The sequence below is a fragment of the Misgurnus anguillicaudatus genome, chromosome 16 (assembly GCF_027580225.2).
Source record: "Misgurnus anguillicaudatus chromosome 16, ASM2758022v2, whole genome shotgun sequence".
Taxonomy (NCBI): domain Eukaryota; kingdom Metazoa; phylum Chordata; class Actinopteri; order Cypriniformes; family Cobitidae; genus Misgurnus; species Misgurnus anguillicaudatus.
The window spans coordinates 27,902,563-27,929,815 of NC_073352.2; the positions used below are offsets into that span (position 1 = coordinate 27,902,563).

At 39.2% G+C, this 27,253-nt stretch overlaps 1 protein-coding gene across 2 annotated transcripts; it reads left to right on the plus strand.

The window, feature by feature from the left end:
- The first annotated feature begins 1,635 nt into the window (after positions 1 to 1,635).
- On the plus strand, positions 1,636 to 26,143 carry sec24b (SEC24 homolog B, COPII coat complex component). Of its 2 annotated transcripts, XM_073854427.1 has the most exons (24): positions 1,636 to 1,887; positions 3,114 to 3,767; positions 4,252 to 4,398; positions 5,266 to 5,376; positions 11,300 to 11,383; positions 11,459 to 11,616; positions 11,696 to 11,880; positions 12,963 to 13,065; positions 15,363 to 15,489; positions 15,562 to 15,671; positions 15,747 to 15,859; positions 15,945 to 16,062; positions 16,175 to 16,231; positions 16,316 to 16,522; positions 18,014 to 18,137; positions 18,217 to 18,375; positions 19,567 to 19,740; positions 19,872 to 19,982; positions 20,271 to 20,446; positions 21,022 to 21,159; positions 21,632 to 21,736; positions 21,823 to 21,915; positions 22,528 to 22,631; positions 25,152 to 26,143. In XM_073854427.1, exons 1-24 carry the CDS (start codon positions 1,785 to 1,787, stop codon positions 25,264 to 25,266), a joined length of 3,576 nt encoding a protein of 1,191 aa, XP_073710528.1. In that variant the 5' UTR covers positions 1,636 to 1,784; the 3' UTR covers positions 25,267 to 26,143. The 2 variants fall into 2 exon arrangements, with proteins under 2 accessions (XP_073710528.1, XP_073710529.1); XM_073854428.1 differs by lacking the exon at positions 5,266 to 5,376.
- Positions 26,144 to 27,253: the final 1,110 nt, after the last annotated feature.

The following is a 27,253-nucleotide window of genomic DNA, read 5'->3' on the forward strand; positions in this document are numbered from 1 at the left end:
AATCACTTGTTTCTGTCTCAACCCATTCATTTCAGATTATTGCTTTATTATAAAAGTATGTATGACTGCCAAGAGAATAGCAATGTGCCTCCAGCAAAGAAGTGTTATGTAATAAATTTGAGTGGTATTTAGTAGGACTGTCAAGTTATTAATTGCCCTTAATCGATTTAGATTCTTAATACTTTTTAAGATTTTGATCTATTTTATATTATATAACATAATATATATATATATATATATATATATATATATATATATATATATATATATATATATATATATATATATATATATATATATATATATATATATATACATACACTGTAAAAATGAATATGCTGGATTTACTTAAAAATATAGTGCATCATTTTTGCCTCCACTTTTTTACGTACGTTTTACCTAAAATTTTAAGCAATTGCATAAATTGTAAATCCAGCCTTTATTTTTTCAGTGTAATAATTACACACACAAATATATTATGCAAACACAAACTTTTATTTTGTAAGCGATTAATCGCCATTCATCTTTTGACAGTATTTATTGATCTCCAAACATTCTGTCTTTGAACATTCCACAGACATACCATGAGACAATTTTATACAATGTCAGTCATCACTCATGAAAATACTTTTACTGTTTTTAGAAAACATTCATTCCTGATCATTTCTATTATGTTTTATTAGTTTGAAAACAATCTTGAAGAAGCCATTGAGAAATAATAACCTTTAAGGTTAAAATTGAATGAGGACATTTGGATCATGCGGCCAGTCAGATCTGCTCAGTAGGATGACATACCTTCAGTTTCAGCTAGTCTTTGATGAGTAGCAAATCTTTCTTAGGAACAAACATCCTGTAATAGCAGTGTTAGTTTGTTAAAATGTGTTAACACATTGTAACACATTCTAAAAGGTTTTTAAAAAAATGCATGGTGAAATTTGAAAACTGCCATGCTGATTTTAATACAGATTATTATGTACACCCATTCAGAAATCTGACACATTACAACTTGTGTATTTTAAATATTTTTCCAAATTTTAGATTTCTGTTTAGGAAACATCCTGTTAAACAAGGTCAAGTCTACAGGGGACAAGGGGTGCATTGCCCCCCCAAGATTTTCCCTCCCCCCTTCAAAAAAAATGTCCAGCCAACCATAAAAACATGTCTCTATATACCTTGTTGGCAAACGCTATTTATATTAACTCCCACCCACCGATGTTTGAGACAGTGTTAAGACAAGACATAGAATGATAATTATGTATTTTCTGTTTAAGGGAGACAAATAAAGGAAAACCTTCAAATATGTTTCATATCTTGAGTGTTATGGCTGCCCACCCAAAATTCCTGACTTACGTTACCCCCCAGTTCAGCAAACCTAGTACTGGCAATAGTATCCAACTGCTGTTAAAATTGCTTTATGGTGTCTGAGTCTAATAAGGTAATTCATATCGAACTAACCAACATTTTCAGCAACTGCATTTTCTTCTTTCCACTATTATTTTTATAAAAGCTATTATTTTAGCAAGGCTTTTCTTCTTATTAATTTGATATTTTCTTTTCACAATTCTATATTGTTTTATTATTTTGTTAATTTATTTATCGACACTTCTTTTCACACTTTTATTTTGAAGGGCGCGTCGCTGTTGATCTCCGCCGTGCGGCCGTTGATCAGATTACCGTCTGTCAGAAACTCCGCTCAGCTGCGGCCAGGTTGATGGAGACCCACAACTGGTGACAGCGGTATCGTTTGTGATTTTACACCGTCTAGGATCCAGAACCGGAGAGGGATGTCTGCACCGGGCTACACAAATCCTAACCCGTCCGTGCATAATTACCGCACGAGCTCGACGCAAAACGGAGGCGGAGCGGCGACGGTGCCCTGTCAGAACGGTGCGATGAGACCGGAGCTAACAGCTAAAATGTTATGCTAACGCTAAACTAAAAGAAAATCACATTCATTTACATGAGCCGATTGTTAAGCCTATTACCTACATGCTGAGATGTTAAAGTCTACTAGGCTAATGTGTTAAGTTAGATGCTAAAGATACGTTAGTTAGCAGGCCTGAGCTAGCGATTAAAACACCTGCCCATCAGGCTCTTGGGGTGGAGACTTTGACCTTAAAGGTTCTGTATGTTAGAGGATTTAACGGTTTTTCTGTACCCATTATTGAAGTCATACACCTGCATTTTGAGCGTTTTTAATCTGTTAAAATGTACTCGGTCCAATACACCTGCTGCGATTAGCGCGTTAGCAGCTAACTTAGCTTTGATCCGCTAGTTCCTCTGTTTTTTCTCGTTTTGATAAACATACTTGGTGAAAAGTATGTAAATGATTAAGTATAAATATTAAGCTCTTAATTGTTTATCATTGTACGTTGAAAGGGCGAATTATGCTTGTTTTAATTGTACTTTTCACAGATCTAAGGTAAGCTCAAATATTTGCGCATATCCTGTGAAAACTGGATTGGTCGCAGTGAAACATGTTTACTTAATATTTCAAGTTAATACATATTTTATTATCCTACTTAAGCACATTTGCATTGCATACTATAAACAGTATGGTTTAAGCCTAGTATATTAAATGATAACGCAGCTGTTAGTGTTGTATTTTCTAATTTAACAGTTACATCATTTATTTGCTTAATAATGCAACGGGTGAGTGTCATGACAGGAGCAAGCTGTAAGATTGTTTTTGCTCATGGTACTAGGGTATCAACAATAGAGAACCATGTAAAATGTGTATACATATGGTAAATCGGGCGATTTCCTAACGGAAGTGAGCTCTTTGACGGGTGTAGGGGTTTGGATCTCCCTTGGTGCAGTCACTGACAGACCGATGTTACCTTGACAACGCTGCACGTGCGCATGGAATCCAAGATTCAGTTGTTGCATATAAATATTATTTTTAATATTTCTTGATTTCCTGATTTGTGTATGTAAAAATTTCTTTGTAAGGAAAATTAAATTTGCTTGGAGCCTAACCTGCTATTGAATTTTGAAGACGCATTTGCATAACACCTGTGATTTTCTGAGGAAAGGTGGCTTATCACATTTGAATGGCTCTTTGCATGGTGGGCTCACATATCACATTGACAGTGTTGTTTTTTTTTTGACAGGTCCAGGACAGACGTACCCTGCTATGCATCCGTCATCTAGCTACTACAGTTCTGCGCCACCACAGGCTTACCCCACTATGACGGGACACGGCGCGCCTCTGACTGGTAAAGTCCCAGTTAGTAGCACAGACTATTCTTCAAACTACTACCTGAACAGCTCGGGTACGTCTCCATACCCTGCGACGCCAGGAACGAATTCCCCTGCCCATCATTACTCCACCTCCAACGCCCCTGTGTCCAGTGCACCTTTCCAACAGCCTGTACAGTCATTCCAGCAAGCCATGTCATACGCAATGCCAGCCGGATACTATGGACAGCAGTACAGTCACCCCTCGCAAGGGCAAACTCAACCTCCCCAGCAGCAGCCCAGCTTGGTACCAGCATCCAGCGGAAACAACCTTGGGGCCCCGTTGTACCCTATCGTGTCTTATCCATCAGCCCCTGGGAACAATCAGTACGGAACGCTGAGATCCTCTCAAACTGCTCCAGGGCAACTACCGGTTTCTACTGTAATGCCTCCACCACATTCCCAGAGTTCTTTGCAACAGTACACTCAAGGGAATGGGGTCGGGGCCACACCCACACCAGCTCATGCGGGCTACGGAGCCCCACCATTCAGCCAAACTGCTACTGTCAATGGCCAATCGAATTCAGGTATGTTCGAATATAACACCTATAAAGAACACATAAACACACTAAATCTTGGACATCGTATCACAGACTACTTCAAGACTAGGTTTTTAAAATTCTAGGATTTTTCAAGGCTGGAAATTTTACATGGGAATATATGGGAATTAACACAAATATATGGGAATTAATAGGAATAAATAGGGATTTGAAAAAATGTAACCTACAACAGAGAACTTAAAATCACAATTAAATCAGTTAAGATGTCATTTTTAAAATCTGTATTACCTTGCATGCATGTCTGCTTATGACCAAACAAAATGTTTACTTATGTTTGTATATAATATAGTTTATAAAAATTTCCATATAATGTTTTCCATTTGGAATATTTCCACTTTTGGAAAAGTTCCCATAAAAACTTTCTGGAAATTTACCCGAAACTTTCCGCCCCTTTGCAACCTTATTCAAGACAGACTTGCAGTTGATTTTATTTTTCCTAATGTTTTTGTAGTTCAGCCACACTATGACCAAAACCTCCAAAATCCCATGGGCCATCATTTTGCCGGGTCCCATCCCAGCTCAGAGGCCCCTAATAGAGAGAGACCGCCTTCAGGAACCCCTGGCACATCTGTGCATTCTTCACCACAGCACCATCCAGGTATGAAATTCACAGATCAATTGACAATTATTTATGAATTTATAATTTAATTTCTTTCTGCTGCTATTTTGGTCACTGATTCTGTGTGAGATTTAGGGGTTGTGCACACCAAAACTTTTAAACGCGGCTGAAAATGCCTGGACAACGCCGAATGCCAGCTGTTTTTCAGCTGAGTGCCAGCTTTCTTCAGCTAGCGCTTTGGTAGCTCTGATACGTCAGCTGTGAGACGGTTGGTTGCTGTGATACTTGTCCCGCCCCTTCTCCACTGTGATTGGACGGCCGCGTGAGAACTGACATTGACATTGACATTTTACCCAAAATTGAATATTTTTCAGCTTTCGTTGCTCAGTGCTGAGCTTCCATTGGAAACAATTGAAAACATGCGCCGGCCGCGGGCGTAGAAGTTCTGGTGTGCACAACCCCTTATTTGGGTTCTTTTTGGGGGGCAAACAGTAATCACCCACAATCCTCTGCTAACACTGTTCAGTTCGGACTCTAAATTGTGGTATGAAACAATCATTCTTGATAAATGAAATCAAGCCTCATTCTACATCTTTCTCATTGTATGTTACTTTACTCCAAAATATGCTATATTTGAATGGTTAAAGGTTTTGTAAGTTTGATTCCATGTTGATCTTAACTTCTGGGAAGACTCAGAGACTTCTTCATATTATTCAGCTTTGACTCCCAAAGGCGTTCTTTTCATGGTCTTTGCCTTGTTTGGTTTGGGTTGTATTTGTGTCGTCCTTATTATGGGATGGGAGCCCCAGTTCAGTTCCAGCTTTCTTCTTGTACTCAACCCCCATGTCTCTCTTTCTCTCTCTCTCTCTCTCTCTCTCTCTCTCTCTGATGGTTGCTGTATTTCAGGTCTCCTGTACGGTGACCGCCAGGTCAATAACGCTGTTAGCTCGGCCCCAGGCGATCACTCCTCATCCAGTTCTGACCGTGATGAAGAGGATGAGGAGGATGAGGAAGCAGGTCTGCTTTTGCTCTTATTCCTCCATCCTCCTCCTGTAATTTGCCGTCTTCATCCCCTCATCTTCCTTTCTAATGTACACAGATGTACACGTCCTGCTGTCTTCAACTGCTCACTATTAGATTCATGTTGTTTCTTGTTATATTCTTGTCTTCATTCCCATGAACTCTTCAAGTGCCCACAGGGACACACAGAGTCATTGTATTTTTTGTGTTTGTTCATCTTGCCTTACATCAAGACTTGTGCTCACTCTCTCACACAAGTTTGGAATGGAATATTAACGTACTGTTTGCTATGCAGTATGTACTGTGCGCGGTATAATGCATAATAATTTTTTTAATATGGCCTAAGAATAACTAAGAATTGTTGATACATCCCTCTATCATCTATGTGCGTGCACGTAAGCGCTGGAGCGCGCTGCGACGCTTCGATAGCATTTAGCTTAGCCCCATTCATTCAATGGTACCATTTAGAGAATATAGCTGCAAGCAGCAATTGCGGGGCCAAGCACCTTCAGCGCAATGAGCACCCAAAGCACAGCAAAAACCACACGACGCAGCAAATGCGCAAAGCGCAGAAAGCGCGCAATACAGAGGCCGAACCCGAAGCAAAGCAAATGCAGAGCAGAACCACTGCAGTGCGGAGCAACAACAGTAAAGATGGCAAAAATATAACACCTGTGGAAAACCAGACAGGTCGAGAAGAACGTGTTAAAGTGAACACAAAAGGAAATCTCAATAAGTGAAAGTAAGAGCTGGGATTCGAACCCATGACCTCAGGTTCCCAAAGCAACGCAGAGACCGCATGTGCCACTGAGTAAACGATTAAACCACTGAGTTGGTGTGTCCAAGCTATAGACTAGAGATTTAGAGCTGTAAACATTGATATCCAGCAATTACCAAATATGCAGAAATGACAACAGAGAGCACAAATAACTGAAATACAATGTATAGTATGAGATTCACAAAACTTAAGTGAGAAAAAAGTTAAGACAAAATATCACTGCACATGGGATTCGAACCCATGACCTCAGAATCTCATGGCATGTGGTTAACCAGATGTACAATTCAGTTAACACAGCTCAAAGGGCAGCAAAAAAACAGCTTAGGTGCTGCAAGGATTGACATGTGCCAATCAACACAGATGCAGAACTGACAGTGCAGAGCAGAACTAACAGAAATACAATGTATATGAGAATCAAAAAGCTCAAGTGAGATTGAAGACAAGAAGATCATTCTGCATAGTAATGCTATACAATGTAATATACAGTCACATTAATTTACTATGACAAATAGACAATGTCACAGGCACGGTCAACTTTGGAGTGGTATTTCTAAGAAAGAGAATAGAATATCAAAAATCTGTTCGGTCATTTCTGTGTGGATTGCTCCAAACATTATATGAGCAGTACCTGGAATAAAATAAACAAAATTTGTAAAAGGAGTAGCGAAAAAATCATCTACCATATGCTTTACAATAACACATGAACAGAATGTTGGAAAATGACAAACGAGGTATCGTTGCAATCGGCATAAACCAGTGAATACAATTTCACAAAGAAATTAATATCAGACAAAGTATTCAGAAGTTATAAGCAGTTCCATAAGAACTGTTATAGTTTATAACCCCTAGGTGGCGCTGTACTCTGACTTCCCAGGTACCTTCAGGACATCATGTCGAAGCTCCTTACTAATTTTTGCGCGGATATGTCCAATAGTTCAAAAAATATAACAAATTATGTGAAATTTCAAAATGGCGGACAGGCGGTTCGGTCAAACCCGGCATAATACACATCAGCAGATGCGGCATGAGGTAAGCAATCCATAGACATCAAGATCATAATTTTCTGACAAACAGTTCAGAAGTTATGGGCAAAAATAGCCTATTTTCATATCTCATGACCCATAGGTGGCGCTGTCACCAAATTTGGCATGAACCCCAAGTTCATGGTCCACATGAAGTGTACCAAATTTCATTTCAATTGATCAAAGAATGACCGAGCTACAGCTTCAGAACCATTTTTGCGTCAACCTCGTTAAGTTTCCGCATTTATTACTTTTGAACAAAGATAAATATCAAAATTCTGTTCGGTCATTTCTGTGCGGCTCACTCCAAAGTTCACCTGTGCCAAATTTCATAACAATTGAACCAAATTTGAAGGAGGAGTAGCGAATAAACGGAATACTGTACATTTCAAAATGGCCGCTACTGTAATGGGTGGAGTTTTACTGTAAGGTATTAAAAACAATAAGCATGAGGAGAGCAATCACGTGTACTAAGTAGAATTTTCATAGATCAAGCGGATCAGCAGTTATAACCATTTGAACATTGAATTTTTGCACTGCTGGTGGCGCTATAGAATTAGGACTAGAGACCCCATTTTTGGTCACATGACTTTTTAAGACCACCACTACAACTGTGCCAAATTTCATCATTTTCCTACGTACGGTTCATAGGGCTGCCATAGACTCCCATTGGGGAAGATGAAGAATAATAATACTGACAGTTCCAATAGGTGCCTTAGCACCTTCGGTGCTTGGCCCCTAATAAAGTTAGAAGTGACCAAACACATCAACGTTTTTCCTATTTAAGACGAGTAGTTATACGAGCAAGTTTGGTGGTACAAAATAAAACGTAGTGCTTTTCTAAGCGGATTTAAAAGAGGAACTATATTTTATGGCCTAATAGCACTTTTGGGAGTACTTCGACTGGCCTGAAAAGTCCGCTCCCCTTCTCCTTCTCATAATGGGAGAGGGAGGGTGTTACTGCGCCAAGTCGAAGTACTCCCAAAAGTGCTAAATGCTATCGAAGCGTCGCAGCGCGCTCCAGCGCTTACGTGCACCCACACAGATGATAGAGGGATGTATCAACAATTCTTAGTTAAGGTAATAACACATTTTAATATTGAAAATGAGTAGACTATTCCTTTAAAACGGATTCATTGGGCATCCATGTGTAAATAAGTAATCCAATTTTTGGTGTGTGCATTGAATTTTGAGATACAATACTGTCTAACAGGGTGTTAATGCAGGTGTATTTTGCATGAATATATAAGAAGAAAAACTAGTATGTGTAGTATTCCATTCCAAACATACCCACACATTTCATTTTGTCCTCAAATGCTTTTAAGTGTTTTATGCAAAGGTTTTTCATACAATTACACAAACACTCACTCGTAGCAAATCCATTACCAACACTTTCACACACAATGGCAGTATTTTGTGTCTCTGAGAATCATTTCCTCCAGTATCTACCTGTTCCTTTGTTCACTTTTCATCAACCTTAACCATTCTGGAGCTGAAGTCCAAGTGTTTTTGTTTGAAACTGGTCAAATATTTATTCCAAAAACACTTCTCACAGAACCAGTTTAATTCTACAGACCAAAAAAACTCTGTCATCCACCCTCATTCTCAGTCATGATCACACTTTTCCTGAGAGATAATGAGGGATTTTAAACAGACTACAGCAAAACTTTTTGTTCGCACTATATTAATGATGAACACAAACTCGATCACTCATTCTTTTACACTAAACCGTGTGCAGTGTAAAAGTCTGAAATGGTGTGATGCACGTTGACTGACGGCAGGTTTCTGTATTTAAAATGCTTTGAAACTGCTCCATTCACTTTTTTCTGTTCACCCTCAAATATAAGTATTATATGTGTTTTAAAGCTCACGTAACACATGCTGTTTCTGCATTTCTGATGTTAATCTGGAGTACCTATAGAGTAGTATGACATCCTTTATATCTCCGAAGAGTCTTTAGTTTAATCAGATTTATAAAAGAAAGATTAGCTTTACCGAATCTTTCCGATAACGTACGAAAAAATGAAGGAGGAGGAGTTATACCGCGGGAGTCATGCAACACTATACAACACTGTTTTAACTTATGATTCACTACATGTTCGTGTCATTTATATAATATGCACGTGACTATTTCCAACATAAGACAGAAGTCTTACGTACCGCGTGCAACTCGTCATGACCCGGTTGGGAAAATCCACCGCATCAAACACACACGCAAAACTCCGCTGCTACCCTGGATAATAAACTATATCCATTGTTTTCATAAGGCTGGATTTCTTCTCCTTACATACAAAAACACACTTCATCTTTCTTGCCATTGTTGAGTTTTAAAATTAAACAAAGCTGTGTCGCGTGATAAGATGTTTGCAAGCTCAAGCATTGACGGGTGGGCGGGGTTTTCCGGGGGAAGTGCACATATAAAGAAGTGATACGTATAGAAAACCCCTGAAACGTCAGTAATCGAAAAAAACTTTCCGAAACTTGTACGTACCCTGGCGAAGTGCATTCGGCACAGAAATACTCTGTAACATGTCCAACTTTTTTGACACTTTGCCTACGTTTAGCATGAGGAAACAACTCTATAACTGTGTTAATAAGTCAGAATGCTTGAAATACCATTGAACCACCCTTTTAAGGATTTTTTGAAGCCATAATGTCTTGTACATTACTTTTAATGGTTTAATTGCTTTTAAAGATAATGAAAAACAAAGGATGTGTCCAGATTTTATCTGGTAGTGTAAATTTAACAAACTTCTGAATGTTACATCAAAGTTCACTAGCTCATGAAGGTAGAAATATGCCAGGTGAAATATGTTTAGGTGTTTAGGTATGTTCTCAACTAGGACACTCATGGACGAAGACCCTGGCCATGTTTACATACTTAGATAAATGACCTTCATTACCTTCATTACCTTCAGAACTCAAGGATCTAAGACTTTTTCTATGTACACACAAGGCCTATTTCTCTCAAATATTGTTCATAAATCTGTCTAAATCTGTGTTAGTGAGCACTTCTTCTTTGCCAAGATAATCCATCCACTTTACAGGTGTGGCATAACAAGATGTTGATTAGACCGCATGATTATTGCACAGGTGTGCCTTAGGCTGGCCACAATTAAAGGCCACTCTAAAATATGCAGTTCAGGGGTTTTTCATGGTGTGCAGTACCTAGTACCCGATATTTTATTTAGCACCACCTCGGTTGAAGTTCCAAGCAACCTGTACTGTTAATAAAAAATGACGTTTAATGCTGTAGATCACTGATTGGTCAGAGAGAATCGTCACTACCAGAGCCATTGCTAAATGCGAAATTGGCTTACCCTTGTGCGCCGTTGAACAAACTAAGTGATGTCATCATCTATGCTTTGTTGCACAAATTCCCAAACTATCTTTTAGCATTGAAAAACATCCCCATTTCATGAATCAAGAACACCGTTCCGTCAATATGCTCTGTTGCTCCGTGTCCCGTTTTTAGGATGGCGCAACTATAATGATAAATCTGTAATCCCGCCCATTCTGAAGCAGCATTTAACTTCAGTGGAAAGCAAACTGAGGCAAAGTAAAGCAAGCTGAGCCCAGCTGCGTGGTACAGTACCTATCCAATGGAAATGCACCAAGAGTGAGGTAACAGACTGTGCATCAGTTGACAGGAGTTTAACCAATCCCAGTCTATCTTTCATTGGTTTCAGTAGATGGACTATGGCAGATTAGTATTAGGTTAAGCCCTGATTTAGCATTGTGTGTTCATGCATGCCTTCATTTACACAATTCTCTGTTTAGGTCAGTCTACACTGCAGCGAAACCCTGGAGTTTTCAAGCGACATCAGAGTCTGTAGCATTTATGTCTGTTCGCGCCTATTTACATTTTTGCATTGACTTTGTATGTAATTTACTCACGCAAGTCGTTGAATTTGCGCTTGGCGTGTTTTCATACTTGAGTCCTTAGAACCAAACTCTCACACTTATATGTGGTTTAAAAAAAGAAAACCAAAAAAGAAAAGAACCATTTTTGCAAGGTCATCCAAGCGAAGTCAGTGGAAGAAAAATTGTGTAGTTCTTGTGTTTGAAATTGGTTGTGCAGAAAGATGAGAAACTTTTTTTTGTGTGTGAACTCTCACAGGTGGAGACAGCTCATCTACAACCACAGGCAGCGCATCTCCAGTTCCCAACAGTTATGAATCTCTGGAGGGCGGCAGTTACCCAGGTACAACAGCTGCAGGAAAAATCCCCACATGAATGATTCACTGACACACTTTTAACTTTCTCTGTCTTTCGTCAGATGTCCCGGCTCCTCCCACTGCTGCCAAACAGGCTCCGCCCTTTGGCTACAATTATCCAACCGTGCATCCTCCTTACCAGCAAAATGCCACCCCCAGGCCAGACCCCTCCCCTTCTCATGGCACATACAACCAACCGGGGTATCAGCCGTACTCGCAGGTCCGTACTCCAAAGCTTGTTTGACAGATTTCTATGTGTGTGATGTGTTCCTAAAACTGTTGTCTTATTGTGTGTGTAGCCTTTCCCATCTCTGTCTGAGCTGTCTTCGGCGTTAGGGGGTCTCAGCGGCGCTCCTGAGCTGGAAGTGGAGGCCCTGAGGCCTGTGAATCTACTTCAGGAGAGGAACATACTTCCTCCAAAACGCACACCTCCACCTGAGCCCAACCTGAGCAGTGATCTCCGCAAGGTCAACTGCAGTCCAGAGTAAGACAGCCATTGATTTGTATTAGTGTAATGGTCCAGAATTTTCCAGGTTTCTTTACTTTTCTGATTGTCAGATCATGGTTTTGGTTCTTTTGAAGTTACATGTATAACTGCTCTGGTGACAATGGTATTGATATCAGAGATATCCATAATAGCTCAAGACTTCATCCCATCCCAATAAAATTTAGTTATTAATTACTAACCTTCTACACCTGTAAGCGATTCAATGTTCATTTCATGAAGCGACTAGAATACTTTTTGTGCTCAAAGTCAGTCCCCGATGTCTATTCACAAATCAGTGCATGCATAAATTCAGGTGTCATGCGTCAGCCATAGACGTATTATATCAATTGACTGCTTCATAGATGTGAGCCGTTATTTTTTCCCCACTATTGACGAGAAATCTCGTCAATTAAGAGAAAACACTTCCCTGCCAATGATGAGTTTTTACAGCAGTCCATATTTCTGCTATTATCCACTAGATGACGCTCTTATCCAACTTATAAAATGCTTAAGAATCCATTAATCCAAAAACAGTAAAAAAAACTCTGTATGTTTTGATCATTGTTTTAAATCTGATCTTAAGAAAAGTCCTTTATAAAAATGCAATATCTCAGCTTTTTGATTTAAAAATGTTGGGAATTTTTTTTTGTTGTTTGAAAGCAGAGGGTCTGTTCTTTCATTTGATATATTGTATGTTTATATACTTATAGCAAAACATTTTCTGGAAGGCATTAAACCTTTGTAAAAATCATAAAAATGCTGGCGCTGGCAACTTTTTTTTAAAACGCCGACAAGGAAAGTGTTAATGATGCATCTATGTTTTTATATCTATGGCTTATGGTGCTGCTTTCGTTAATACACGTTTGAGACTGACTTGATAAGGATGAATAATTTTGATTCTGGTGTGAACTCATGCTTTAAGTAAAAAAATCTAATGAACCGTTTTCATCCTTTAGTTTGTTTGTAACAGTGAAAGCTTGTGGTTTGACGGCACAGGTGCAAACAGACATGCAGTTGGGTATTTTTTTATTGTGGATTTTCTTACAATTTCTCTCTCTTTCTCTCTGTCTTTCTCACAGCACATTTTGCTGTACTCTCACTAACATTCCCCAGACTCAAGCTCTGTTGAATAAAGCCCGTCTCCCTCTTGGACTACTGCTGCATCCCTTTAGAGATCTAACGGTAGGACTCAAACTGAGCACCAGCACTATTTGGAAGGGACATATCATGATCGAAAAGTTTTTTTGACATGACATGGGTCTGGCTAGAGATATAAGACAGATAAAGTGTCATGAACTAATATTGAACAGGTTTGTTCTTTCACTTTTATGTACTAGAGGATTTTAACTATGGTTGCAACTAACGATTATTTTCTTAATCGATTAATCAGGCTATTATTTTTCCTGATTAATTGACTAATTGGATAAAAACATAAATATTTACACGATTCGATTTTTCACTTATAATAGCTAAATAAGGCACTAAATTACCCTAATAGCAATATGCTCTGTGGTGGATACGTACCGGGTCTGCTCCGAAGTCGGCAGCTCTGGTCTAGATCCGTTGCGCTGGTTATTGCTACAAGGGTAGGGTGTTTACATGTAGAAGTGTTCTTTTAAAAGTTCAAAGAGTTTCTTTTGGATTTTAAATTTTTAAGCCTGAAATAAAAAGTTTGTGCAGCTTTTAAATAGTAAAACATCTTTACATATCAAAATAATAATAATAAACAAACATATTGGGGCACTTTCTTGGACCGGGTTTATCCTAGTCCCAGACTAAAATGCCTGTTTAAGTTGCGTTTATTTAAAAACGTCTTCCACTGACATATCTTAACATATATCAGTGCCATTGTTTTGTCTCAAGATGAACACCAGTTTTTCTTTGTGTAGGTATGTTTGTAAAAACAACTTAAATGTCCTACTATAACTAAAGCCTAATCCTGGATTAATCTAAAACTCTGTCTGGGAAACTGACTCATTGAGTCCACGAGGATGTGCTGGTGAATAAATTTAGCCACGGATTAATTTAATCTTTAACTTTAGACTTTGATAAGGATTAACATTATTCATCATTAACAAAATACATAATCCATATGTTATGAAAGTGATATAGCCTACATTGTTGCGTCGTTAGAATAATACAAATCTGGATGACTTTAAAACAGATGAAGTCAGTTTGTGGTTCAATACTATTTTTATGAAAACCCAACAATATTTAAACAAACACTAACTCACTTTTATTAAAGAACGAAAAAAAACTTGATCAACCCGCGTTCTTTTGCGTTCAAAACCAACCCAATAGCCATTTAAAATTAGTCCACAAGCATTCCAATGACTATTCACAGCCCAAATACCAACAACTAATGAACCAAATCCCTGACAATAAATTTCATAATGGTTAGGGATGCACCGAATTTTCGTCCGAAAGACTTATCACCGAAACAATACGGCCGAAATGTTGTGATGACACAAACAGAAACCGCAACCTGCACGTGCTTGTCTGAAGCAACATGTCTGCTGTGTTTTTCTGTATGCACAAACGCACATGCAGTTAAATGTGTCCGGTCCAGCTCCAGTCAGACGTGATCATCACTATGCCCTTCAAAGATCAGAACTCTTGATATGTAAACTTTAGAGAGAGTTGCGCTACTGTGTCTGATACTGTAGTCCATTAACATACATTTGGAGAATAAAGCACTGAAAAACAACATAACAGTTTTGTGTGGAATTTGCCCTCAGTCTCTGTGTGCGCGTGCACGTTTAAGTGCACTCAGTAGTACATACACGGAGAGACGCGTTTCAAAAAGCAAGAGAACATAAAATCTTTTTGTTATTGACAGGGCACATACAAACAAAATGATCCCCACAGTATTCTTTTTCTAATAAATACATTTGTTTATGTCTTAAGTGTATGTATAGATTACAGTCAGAAACCAGTCCATGCTTATCTTAAAGAGACAGTAACCTCAATTAACCTACTTAAGTCTGTGTCATTAATGTTAATCAAACAACCCAAGACAAAGAGAAAATCACTTCTGTAGCTCTAATAATAATAATTATATTTAATTTATACAATAAAGTGTTATGATTCATTTAATTCAATTTCTGTACCTAATGCTAATTTTAGACCTTACATAATTAGCAATTTTGTTCTTTTTTATGAAGTTTGCAATTTCTTTATTTGTTATTAGATTTTTCCCACCCCCTTTTTTGCTGGTCTGAAAAATAATCAGAAGCGTGCCTCAAAAACAAATGTGATCCGAATTGTGAGTTTTGTGATTCGTCACACCCCGAGTGAAGTTAGTACACAGTGATAGCCATAAATGCAATGGTACTAATAATTGGCATAATTTCTTTTGGTTTTTCAGCCTTGGTTTTTCTTGTTTCTGGTTTCGGCCAAGAATTTTCATTTCGGTGCATCCTAATAATCATTTATTATCAATTTTAAATCTTTGTCTGTCTCTCTCTCTCTCACTACAGCAATTACCGGTCATCACCTCAAACACTATAGTTCGCTGTCGCTCATGTCGGACGTACATAAACCCTTTTGTGTCGTTTCTGGATCAGCGCAGGTGGAAGTGTAATCTGTGTTACAGAGTCAATGATGGTAAGATCCTCTTCCCTTGTGCTAGGATATATTTTAATTTTACTGTTCTGACGTCTGTTTGTTTTTGATCAGTTCCTGAGGAGTTCATGTATAATCCCGTTACCCGTTCATACGGCGAACCTCACAAGAGACCTGAGGTGCAGAATTCTACCGTAGAGTTTATTGCCTCCTCGGATTATATGGTGAGCAAACGTGTTTCCGAGCTTAAATCTTACATTGCACTTGCACATTTACATATGTTTTCTCTCTGTCCGTAGCTGCGGCCTCCTCAGCCTGCTGTGTACTTGTTCGTATTGGATGTATCTCATAATGCAGTGGAGTCAGGCTACCTGAATGTCTTCTGTCAGTCATTACTAGACAACCTAGAGAAGTGAGCTATTATTCTAGAGTTGATTCAGATGTACATGTTAATAAGCATCAAACATCTTTAATATGAAAGTGCATGTCTGTCTCAGATTGCCGGGGGATACGCGTACACGAGTTGGGTTTTTGACGTTTGACAGCACCGTCCACTTTTACAACCTGCAGGAGGGTCTGTCTCAGCCTCAGATGCTGGTGGTCTCTGATATTGATGATAATTTTGTGTCTTATTTATGGGCAGTATTTTTATAATAGCAAAAATAAAAGTAAATTGAGAATGATTTCAGGTGTGTTTATCTGAAGTGTTTCTGTTTGATTCTGTTAAGATATTTTCATCCCAACACATGACAGTCTGCTGGTGAACCTCAAAGAGAGTAAAGAGGTACGAATCATGCAAGTATTTTTCTGATATGTAAAGATGATCCTGCAGCTGTGTAATCTCTGATTTCAATGTTTATGTGTACAGCTGGTGAAGGATCTCTTAAACTCTCTGCCGGGGATGTTTACACACTCGCGTGAGACTCAAAGCGCTCTGGGTCCGGCTCTACAGGCCGCTTATAAACTCATGTCCCCAACAGGAGGCAGAGTGTCCGTGTTTCAGACCCAGCTGCCCACAGTCGGTGCCGGACTTCTGCAGTCACGTGAAGACCCCAGTCTCAGGTCCAGCACTAAGGTGAAACATCTTTACACTGCTGGACTGTTGACTAATGCTGCATTCACACCAGCCGCTGTAGAGGCATCAAGCGTGAATGATTTCAATGTTAAGTCAATGTAAAGACGCGTTTACACGCATCTGGAGGTCTCGCTGCGCGAATGAGGCGTTTAGCGCGGAAGACGCGAATCCATCTCATTTGCGTGTCTAGTTCGCGCAAATGACACGACTTGAGCATTACCGTTCAAAAATCTGAACTTTGCTGGAAAAATGCGCTGCGTTAACCAATCAGGAGCTTGCTCTAGTATTACAGATTACAGGAAGCGAGCGGAGTCAAAGAAGCCCCTCCCATGACGGGATTTTCCGTGTGAATGTCTAGAAAGACTAGAATTTCACACGCGAATGAAGCGAGAAAACTCAAAATGTTCAAGCGTTCAACTATGTGCGGTAAACGCGAATTTGATCCCTCAACCGTATCTGGTGTGAACTCACAGTAATGGTGTAGATTCTGGTCCACATTAAAGCATGATCCGGTCGGTAAGCCGCCAGTTTCTGGTTGGAGTCTCACGGTCGGCAAGTTGCAACTGTGGTCCCCTTGAGCAAGGCACCTTAACCTAATTTTTGGGTCTGTGTGTGTGTGTGTGTGTGTGTGTGTGTGATTTACAGGAATGGGTTAAATGTAGAGGTCACATTTTGAGTATGCGTTGGATACTTGACAAGCATGTCACTTTCACTTATGTCAGACAAATCTAACAGCTATTATATGTGTGTATGTATGTATGTAGGTATGTGTGTATTTATATATACATAATAATTACACAAAATGCGCACACAAATCTATTATGTAAACCGTTTGACAGCCCTAGTTTAGTGCAATCTTTAGGTTTTCGTTTATTTAACTACTGTCCACCTTTTTAATTAGTTTAATTTTGCGAGTGTTTGAAGTTGTGTAAGCTTATTTCATCGATTGCTCTGAAATATCAGAGAAAGCTTTTACATATACATGTAAAAAAAACCTCTGAAGCATGTTTACTAACAACACAAGCTGCGAACGCTGACCTAAAATATTTTGCGTCAATTTAAACCTGTCATTTCTCCCACTCGTGTTTAAATGAAAGCAGAGGGACTCGCCCACAGACCACCCCCTCAAAATAATCAGGACAGAAGCGGTCAAAAGTGGACAAAAGAGATGGATTACAATACCAGGTGTAAACATGTATGTGTCTCTCTTGTCCACTTGTGATTAGATTGAACGCAAAACGCATTTTAATACAAGGTATAAACAGCCCCAGAGATCTGCTCAGTGATTGGACCATGAAAAGACATTCGGCAAGTCGCATACTTAAATCCATATCTGTATAGATCATGCAGATGGACAGACCAAGTCCTTAGATATTAACAGATTTATACAGGTAATCATTTTTCAAAAGGCTCGCAAGTCGCATGCATCTTAAAGCTTAATTTGCTGTAACTGTAATTTGTATAATGTTATGTTGGTTGGTTTGTGTTCAGAATGTCCAACACTTGGGTCCTGCTACAGACTTCTATAAGAAACTGGCGTTGGATTGTTCTGGTCAGCAGATCGGAGTGGATTTATTCTTACTGAGCGCTCAGTATTCAGACCTGGCTTCTTTAGGTACGTACACAGACACACAAGCGTTTTTTCCCCTGTGCTCTGACATTATGAGATGAGACTCTGTTTCTGTGTTGTGCAGCGTGCGTTTCCAAATATTCAGCCGGCAGCATTTTCTACTTCCCGGCCTTCCATCACATTCACAATCCTGCGCAGAAACAGAAATTCCAGAAAGATCTCCAGCGCTACCTCACCAGAAAGATCGGATTCGAAGCTGTCATGCGGATTAGGTGCACCAAAGGTAATTCTCCACATGAGACTATCCAGGACCATGTTTGTTGTGATTGACGTTTGTTTGACAGTAGGTACGTTTACATGCAACCAATTCATCCGTTTGTAATCGTTTTGGTGGCTCAATCAGATTGAAAAGCCTTTATTTAAACACCTTAATCAATACAATTGAGGTTAATCAGATGCTGTGTAGTCCGATCTGATCATCCGGAGAAACTATAGATGTAAAAGCGTAAATCTTGGTATTTTCTCAATCAGATTAGGGTTGCCGCGGTGACAGAATTTTCCCACCGGTTAATCGGCGCGTCACAAACCCGGTAATCCCGGTTTCACCGTGTGGGAGAGGCTTATAAATGCGCATGCAGACGTGCACATTTTACTTTCACTTTTGAATAACGCAACTGTTTAAATGCAGTGCTTGCGTACGCTGCGTTAAATCGCGTATGAATTTGCGTGCAATGCGAGCGCAACAGCTGGTTTAATTAAGTGCTTGAGTCAATGTGTGCAGGTAATTCTCACAGAACCCGCCAGTCCCAAGCAGAGCAACTGGCTACTTCGCCATATAGCGCTGCTTGAATGATGGGTTTATTATTTTTCTTGATGAAAAACACAAGAACAAAACGATCTCGGTTATATTAAACATCATATATGTATATTATAACAACAACGAGTAAGCACGCGGCTTCTGTCATCATCTAGTCAGTCAGCTCGCCTCGCACACTCTGACAGGAATAAATGAAATCTGACACCTGCTGCTCTGTGACGTGACGCGCGTTCAGCTCCGCTGTCAGCATACACACTCAGTTGTAAGCGTTTGCTCTCTCTAACGAAACTAAATGATTTAATTACACGAAAATATCAAAAAGACGGTGTCGCGGTGGGCAAGTGATCTAACCGGTGAGAGGCTGAAGCACCGGTTATCACCGTTTCACCGACCCTCGCGGCAAGCCTAAATCAGATGCAAAAATACTTTTCTGTTATACAGTTTTTGCAAGTAGATTTTTTTCTGCGGGTTAAAGATTGAGGGAATTTGTTAATTTTAGATATTTTTGAGCTACTTTTGAATGTCCTTGGGGCTGGTTATGATACCCGTATCTGGCAACCCTGGCTGTGCGCATTAAACATAACCATTGACGACATCTCTCTTTAAAGGTATTTTGGACACCCATTTTAAGTGACACTTTTTCTGATCGGTTGACAGGTTTGTCCATCCACACTTTCCATGGGAACTTCTTTGTGCGCTCCACTGATTTGCTGTCTCTGGCCAATGTGAATCCAGACTCTGGTTTTGCTGTACAGATGTCTATCGAGGAGAGTTTAGCAGACACGTCGCTTGTGTGTTTTCAGGCGGCTCTTCTTTATACATCCAGCAAAGGTAAAGGTTTGTGCTCGCAAACCCCTGTTTTATTTCACTTCGATTAGTTTCTTTAAATCTCATCATTGATGCTTTTCATTGTGATTGATTAATTGACGTTTTCTTATTGGTGTTTAATGGATGATTGACAGGTAAACGTCGAATCAGAGTACACACGCTATGTCTGCCTGTGGTCAGTCAGTTGAGTGACGTGTTTGCTGGTGCAGATATCCGGGCGATCACATGCCTGCTGGCCAACATGGGTGAGTGAGAACAACACACGACAGCCAACATTGACGGTTACTGTTTGGAGCATCATGTTGTCAATATTCTTTACACAATTTTTTTTCCTGAAACATCAAAGCCTGTGAAATTCTTCCAAAAAAATCAGCAAAATTTAGCCAAATATTTCACGAACACTATTTTAAAAAGCTTTTCTGTTTCTGTTCTTTTTCATATCGTTCTCTCTCTCTCTCTCTCTCTCTCTCTCTCTCTCTCTCTCTCTCTCTCTCTCTCTCTCTCTCTCTCTCTCTCTCTCTCTCTCTCTGCAGCTATTGATCGCTCTATCTCCTCCAGTTTGTGTGATGCGAGAGACGCATTAGTAAATGCAGTGGTGGATTGTTTATCAGCGTATCGTGCTAACGGCTCAAACATTCAGCCCTCTGGACTGATCGCACCTGCTGCCCTACGTCTCTTCCCTCTATATGTGCTGGCTCTGCTTAAACAGGTGGGGGCGCTTTACACACACACACCTCATTTCAGAGTTATAATCTGGGTTTTTCGGTTCAATATTGTGATAAGTATCACAACGAAGTGCCTTTCCGTACCGCACTATTAACCATTCTACAATAGTTATATTGATATTTGACCAGTGGTTCTCAAACTGGGGTCCGGGGCCCCCAGGGGGGCTGCGAGATGGTGCCAGGGGGGCCCCAGTTTTATGACATTTTTATAAAATACATTAATTTATCATGAATTCTGTGAAATTAAACCTGAAAAAAATAAGGCAGCACCTCTTTGTATAATTTAATGTTTTGTTTTGTTTAATTAAAATGTGAAGTTTTAGAACTGTTTTTTGTCATAAGTTTTCTTTGGGGGGGCCGCAAAGGAATGCACCGTACACAAAGGGGGCCTTACGCTGAAAAAGTTTGAGAACCACTGTATTTGACAATAAATATTTAGCATGAACTCTTTTTAAAAAAAGTAATGTTTCAACTAAATACCATTTAACACTTGAAAGACTTGTATAGATGTATGATGTTTAGTCTGGTTTTAAACAAGGTTGTGTGTTCTGTCCTGCAGAAAGCTCTGCGCACCGGTACCAGTACCCGTCTGGATGAACGCGTGTTCGCCATGTGTGAGTTTAAGAGTCAACCGCTACATCAGATCATGCGCATGGTTTATCCTGACCTGTACAGAATCGACAACATGACCGAACAGGTAACTCAGGACAATACAGGTGTGCTTTGTTTAACGATTGCTTGAGTACTCGAATGTGGCATCGATGTTTTTTGTGGTTATGATGACATTTGGATATCTGGTTGGCATTACAGCGCCTGTGGTAGTAAAGACTGGGTGCGTGTTTGACGTCCTATTAAAGTTTGATCAATCTTTTCCTGGACATTTTGTTTTTATAGTTTGTCAGATCATGCTTGCAAACATGCATAAAAACTCTGAATTAGTACTGATAAAAATGAATACCTTAAATGCACTGTAAGTCAATTTGGATACTAGTGTAAATGCATCTAAATAGAATAGATGCCTTGAAGGACCAAGCCTATATTGGGGACAGTGTAGATTTTTTTGATATTACTTGATTTGCTTCTGACTTTAAAATCAGTTGTCTAGTATTTAATATAATCAGTTTGATATAAATTATTGAAGTGTATGATGTGTGTTGTGTTTCCTCTAGGGGGCGCTGAACGTGAATGATTCTGTGATCCCTCAGCCACCGTTACTGCAGCTCACGGCAGAGAAGCTCACTAGAGAGGGAGCGTTTCTCATGGACTGTGGCAGTGTAATGAACGTCTCTACTAAACATCTGACCTTCTCAGTAAACTTTTGTACAGCTCTCAACTCTCTTTCATTCTCTTTGTCCTGTAGGTGATGTATCTGTGGGTGGGCAAATGTTGTAATGAGATGTTTGTACGTGATGTCCTGGGCTACCCCGACTACGCATCCATACCCTCCAACATGGTGAGTGTGTGTAGGCAGGCATTTCTCATCCTTGCTGCTCAAAGGGTCTTAAAACAGTTTTTAAAGTATATAAAGGATTATATTTGATGTACATTAAATCTTACATTCACAATACATAAAGTTTTCTAGTTGAAATGATGGCTCATTCGTACATTACTACCCAGGGTCAACCTTCCAGTCTCTTGTGAATCCAACACAAGAGTGACTTTTTCAGACGTGCAATTCATTCACTGGTCACTAAAAGGATGTCATTACCCCTATATAGCTTATTTTTCCCTCCATGGCAAATGTGAGGGGGGCGTGACCACTTGAGTGGCAGGTGGATTGTTGCTACCGTCACACTACAGTTGAGCTAGGCAAGTGTGGTTTCAGCAACAAGGCACCTCCGCTCCACCCACGTTCCACCTCTTTGCCCATTTATGTTTATACGAAAGTGACATGCTGCCAAGATGGTGGCAGCTGGCTCCGCCCACTTTAGACTTCAGAAAAGGCTTTACCATTGGTTGAGTTTATCTCACCACAGCGAGACTTAAAACCTTTATATTGTTTCTTACAAAGTTACGGATACATGTTGGAATAAGAAGATAACAATTGTTTTTTGTGGTTTTGCAGACACAAATTCCAGATTTGCAGACGACATATTCAGAGAGGACTCGAGCGTTCGTTTCTTGGCTCCTGGAGTCTAGAAGCTTCCATCCTGCTTTTTATGTCATCAAGTACGTCTGCTCTTAGTGTTCACCTATTATCTCTTTATCCCTCCTTCTCTCTCCCTGTTATTCATAACTTTGTTAATGTGGGAGGATTGTGTGTTTTTATATCTCCTCTCACAGTGGGAGTTGTTGCATTCCTCATTGTTTTTAGATCATTGTACTGTTGTGAAATCTGTTAAACATTTCTCTCAACTTCAACATGTTTTAAAGACAACATACAATCTCACTGCAACATAAATATCCCTGGTTTTACTTATGTGGAGAAGAGGTCTTTACAGGTCCACTTTAAGATCTGAAAGCCCGAGGTTTGACCAAAGTGGGTTCGGATGTAAGAGTTTCACGTGTGCCTCGGACACAGGTCGGGTCGTTCTTCGTACACGATGTAACTACAGAAGAGTCAAGTTTCAAATAGGATAAATATCAAAACGCTTTAGTTATTTTTGAGCGCTATAGTAAATGGTCTAATCAGATTCAATGGATTATGCTAAGTTATGCTAAAACTGGTACCGCCAGACCCGGAGATTGGCTGAATGAATTCCAAAACGGTAAAAATCAAATGTTTAACTCTAGGGGAGCTGTAAAATAAGTATATTTTCAAAAAAAACTGTCCCTTTAATGTGTTTTGCCAAATGGACCAGAGACGACCAGAACTTTCTCAAGTGTGTGCATCAGTGTTTTTTTCCAATCCTTCCTCTGTTAGCCAAGAGGCTTGCGACATTGCGGGGCTGGCGATAGGTTAATTTTTGATGAGCCAGACCTATCAATCAATTTTGAATGTACATTTTATTGGTTACCTTGTTGTCGTCGTCAGAAACAAAAGTAAAACAAATGGAGCAGCATGCCAAATTGGGTTGCCAGGCCACCGGGGTTTCTTTCTGTCTGACTGTTGGATGTGGGGCTGTAGACTGCACACACGTCAGTGCCGTTTACATTCGAGTTAAAGGAATATTCCATTTTCTTAAAAGAAAAATCCAGATAATTTACTCACCACCATGTCATTCAAAATGTTGATGTCTTTCTTTGTTCAGTCGAGAAGAATTTATGTTTTTTGAGGAAAACATTGCAGGATTTTTCTCATTTTAATGGACTTTAATAGACACCAACACTTAACACTTAACTCAACACGTAACAGTTTTTTTCAACGGAGTTTCAAAGGACTATAAACAATCCCAAACGAGGCATAAGGGTCTTATCTAGCAAAACGATTGTCATTTTTGAAGAGAAAAGTTACAAATGTGCACTTTTAAACCACAACTTCTCGTCTAGATCTGGTCGTGATGCGCCAGGTGACCCCACGCAGTACGTCAAGAGGTCACAGAAGACGAACGCGAAACTCCACCCCAGTGTTGAAAGAGGACCGTTCCTACGTTGTTGTATGTCAACTGATACTAATTAATTTCTTTGTGTCAGTTGATTGTTTACAATGGTCCGCAAATGTGTGTTTCATATATGTAACACGTGACCTCCCTACGTCACTACGCATTTACGTCAGGTCGCGCTGGACCGGACCTAGACGAAAAATTGTGGTTTGAAAGTACATATTTTTTATTTTTCTTGTCAAAAATGACAATCGTTTTGCTAGATAAGACCCTTATGCCTCCTTTGGGATTGTTTATAGTCCTTTGAAACTCCGTTGAAAAAACTGTTACGTGTTGAGTTAAGTGTTAATTGTTGGTGTCTATTAAAGTCCATTAAAATGAGAAAAATCCTGCAATGTTTTCCTCAAAAAACATAATTTCTTCTCGACTGAACAAAGAAAGACATCAACATTTTGGATGACATGGTGGTGAGTAAATTATCTGGATTTTTCTTTTAAGAAAATTGAATATTCCTTTAAAAACATTGCCACTGGGTCAAGTTTGATTCGGGTCTAGGTTGGGTCTTTCTTTAAATAAAATTAAAGATTTATGCACGTCGGGTTGGGTTTCAGGTAATTTCTGGTCGGGTACATTTCTTTAGACCCGAGAAGACCTTTTATTATGGAGTCGTTTTTAAAGTATCGAGTTGCATAATGTCACAATTATTAAATTTGGCTGACGGTTAATTGTCTAATAAATTATGACGATTATGAAAAATGAATTGCCTGTTTTAGGGTTTTGACGATTAATTGCCTGTTTTTTGGGGGGGCTTTGACGATTATGAAGATTAATTGGCTGTTTTAGGGCTTTGACGTTTAATTCTCACAGATTTTTTTTTCATTAAATAATTTTTACTCGTGATTATTTAAAAAAACTTTTTTTGCATTAATACACATCACACATTCATACTTCTTATCAAAGTTTTGCAGAATTTTTTTAAATGCTTAAATTTTTCCACTATATTAAATGGCTTTGCAACGTATCGCGCTACATTGATCTGAAATCATCGCGATGAGGTCAAACAATCGCGATGAGACGATTTATCTAATCATTGTGACAGCCCTACATAAAACATTTAAACCTAATTGTGTTGTAAGCTTCAATAAATGAAGTCAATTTGATGCATTATTAGTTGTAACAAAGATAAACTTGTTTCTCTTTTCTACAGGGATGATGAGTCTATCAAGAGGAGTTTTTTCCAGCATCTGGTGGAGGATCGCACTGAATCGGCATTCTCTTATTATGAGTTCTTGCTCCACGTTCAGCAGCAGATGTCCAAGTAGAACCGAAGAACCCCCAGGATTACGGCTGGCGTCTGTTTGACGGCCCAACTTCAGCAGGGAGCTTTTTGATTGGACCGCAGAGAGGCACGAGATACCCCACTGGCCAATCACAACCCGTGGATCCTGTATGTACGTGTGTTGGGAGCTTGCTTAAAGACAATTAAGTATATAAGATGTTAAAAATAAGCGAATGAATGAATATAGGACTGTTACAACAACAAAGTTGTAATGCGGCGGACAAAGAATAGCAGTAGAGCGGATTGCACATAGAGACACACTGAACAAGCTGTCAGTCATTTCTGTGTTCATTGTTAATCACTGGAGTCAGACACAGTGTCTGAATAATGTTTTTCCTATTGCATTAGTTTTGCTCTTTACATTTCACATTGTGTCATATTTGTTTCATCTGCAGAATCACATTTGCTGCTTTTTAATCCATTCACATTTAATACACTTAGAGCTCCATGATGCTTTTTGATTTCACCATCACGTCCATTCAGACTGCGTGCTTGCTCTTGATTTGTTTTCCTCATGTTCTCTGTTTCTCCCATTTTTTTGTCCTTTTCCCTTCCCTCTTGTCCTTGTCATTTCCTGATCTGTAATGTGAGTTGTAAAACGTTGTCTGTTGTAATGGTGCAGTGGTGCATCTGTTTTGCATCATTTCAACATTGGCTCCTCATATTCTCTCTTCTGTTGTCTCAACTGCTCCAAACTGTTATTTAATGAAGCTATGATGTTCTTCGCTGACAGCTCGATGTTTTCTTTGAAAGAACAAATCAGGCCAACAGATGTCGCTATCCACTTTGTAACCCTCAACAAAATATTTTAATGTGCTATAATTTATGACAAGCTTATTGAATTAAATGAAATAATTCTTGCTTTGGGTGTGTTTAAATTCCTGCCAGTTTCCAAAAGCAACACTCACATTTCTTCATAACATGGTCATTGGTCAGTGAAATGAGATGCTTAAACTTAAAAAAAGATTGTTTACCTCAAAAGGTCAAAGTTCATGTTAAACATGATCTTTATGCAACTTTTGCATATTAAATATATAATATAAATCAGTGGTTCTCAAACTGGGGTCCGGGGCCCACAGGGGGGCCGCGAGACGGTGCCAGGGGGGCCCCAGTTTTATGACATTTTATAAAATAAATTAATTTATCATGAATTCTGTGAAATTAAACCTAAAAAAATAAGTCAGCACTACTTTGTATAATTTAATGTTTTGTTTAATTAAAATGTGAAGTTTTAGAACTGTTTTTTGTCATGAATTTTATTTGGGGGCCGCGAAGGACTGCACCGTACACAAAGGGGGCCGCACGCTGAAAAAGTTTGAGAACCACTGATATAAATAATAATTCTGTGATGTCATAGTTTGTAAAATAAAATGAAAATGCTAAGTTACATCAGGTAAATTTAGGTTAAGTTAAACTGTGACTCAATAGTGGCTACCTTGTTCAGACCAAGTGTTGGATCCACTTCTACAAGATGTTTAGTAATTCTGTCTCTCCATAAAACTAATAGTGATATTTATTTAAAGACATCTCCCATAGAGCCTCATGGTGGTTAAATGGAAATCTGTAATTGATGAGAATGACACATCACTTACTGTGGTTTCACAGGAATCCTGTGGTTTTGTCACTACATTCACTACACATCTTAAAACCGGCTTCAGAGGTTCTTTAGTCACAAAAGAAGAATGTGAGGCTAACTGTAAATTGTCTAAATCTTACTGCATGACAGTCTAACCACAGTGGTTCTCAAACTTTATCAGCGTGTGGACCCCCATTGTGTGCGGTGCATCCCTTTGTGGACCTCCAAAGAAAATGTATAACATAAAACATCTTAAAAATTGAATTAAACAAAATCTGAAGAGTTTTGAGATCGAGAGAACTCCGTTTTTAATTTTTTGACAAAAAAATTAAAAAAATTAAAAACGGACCCTAGTTTGAGAACCACTGGTCTAACACATTCACTTCTGTAATTT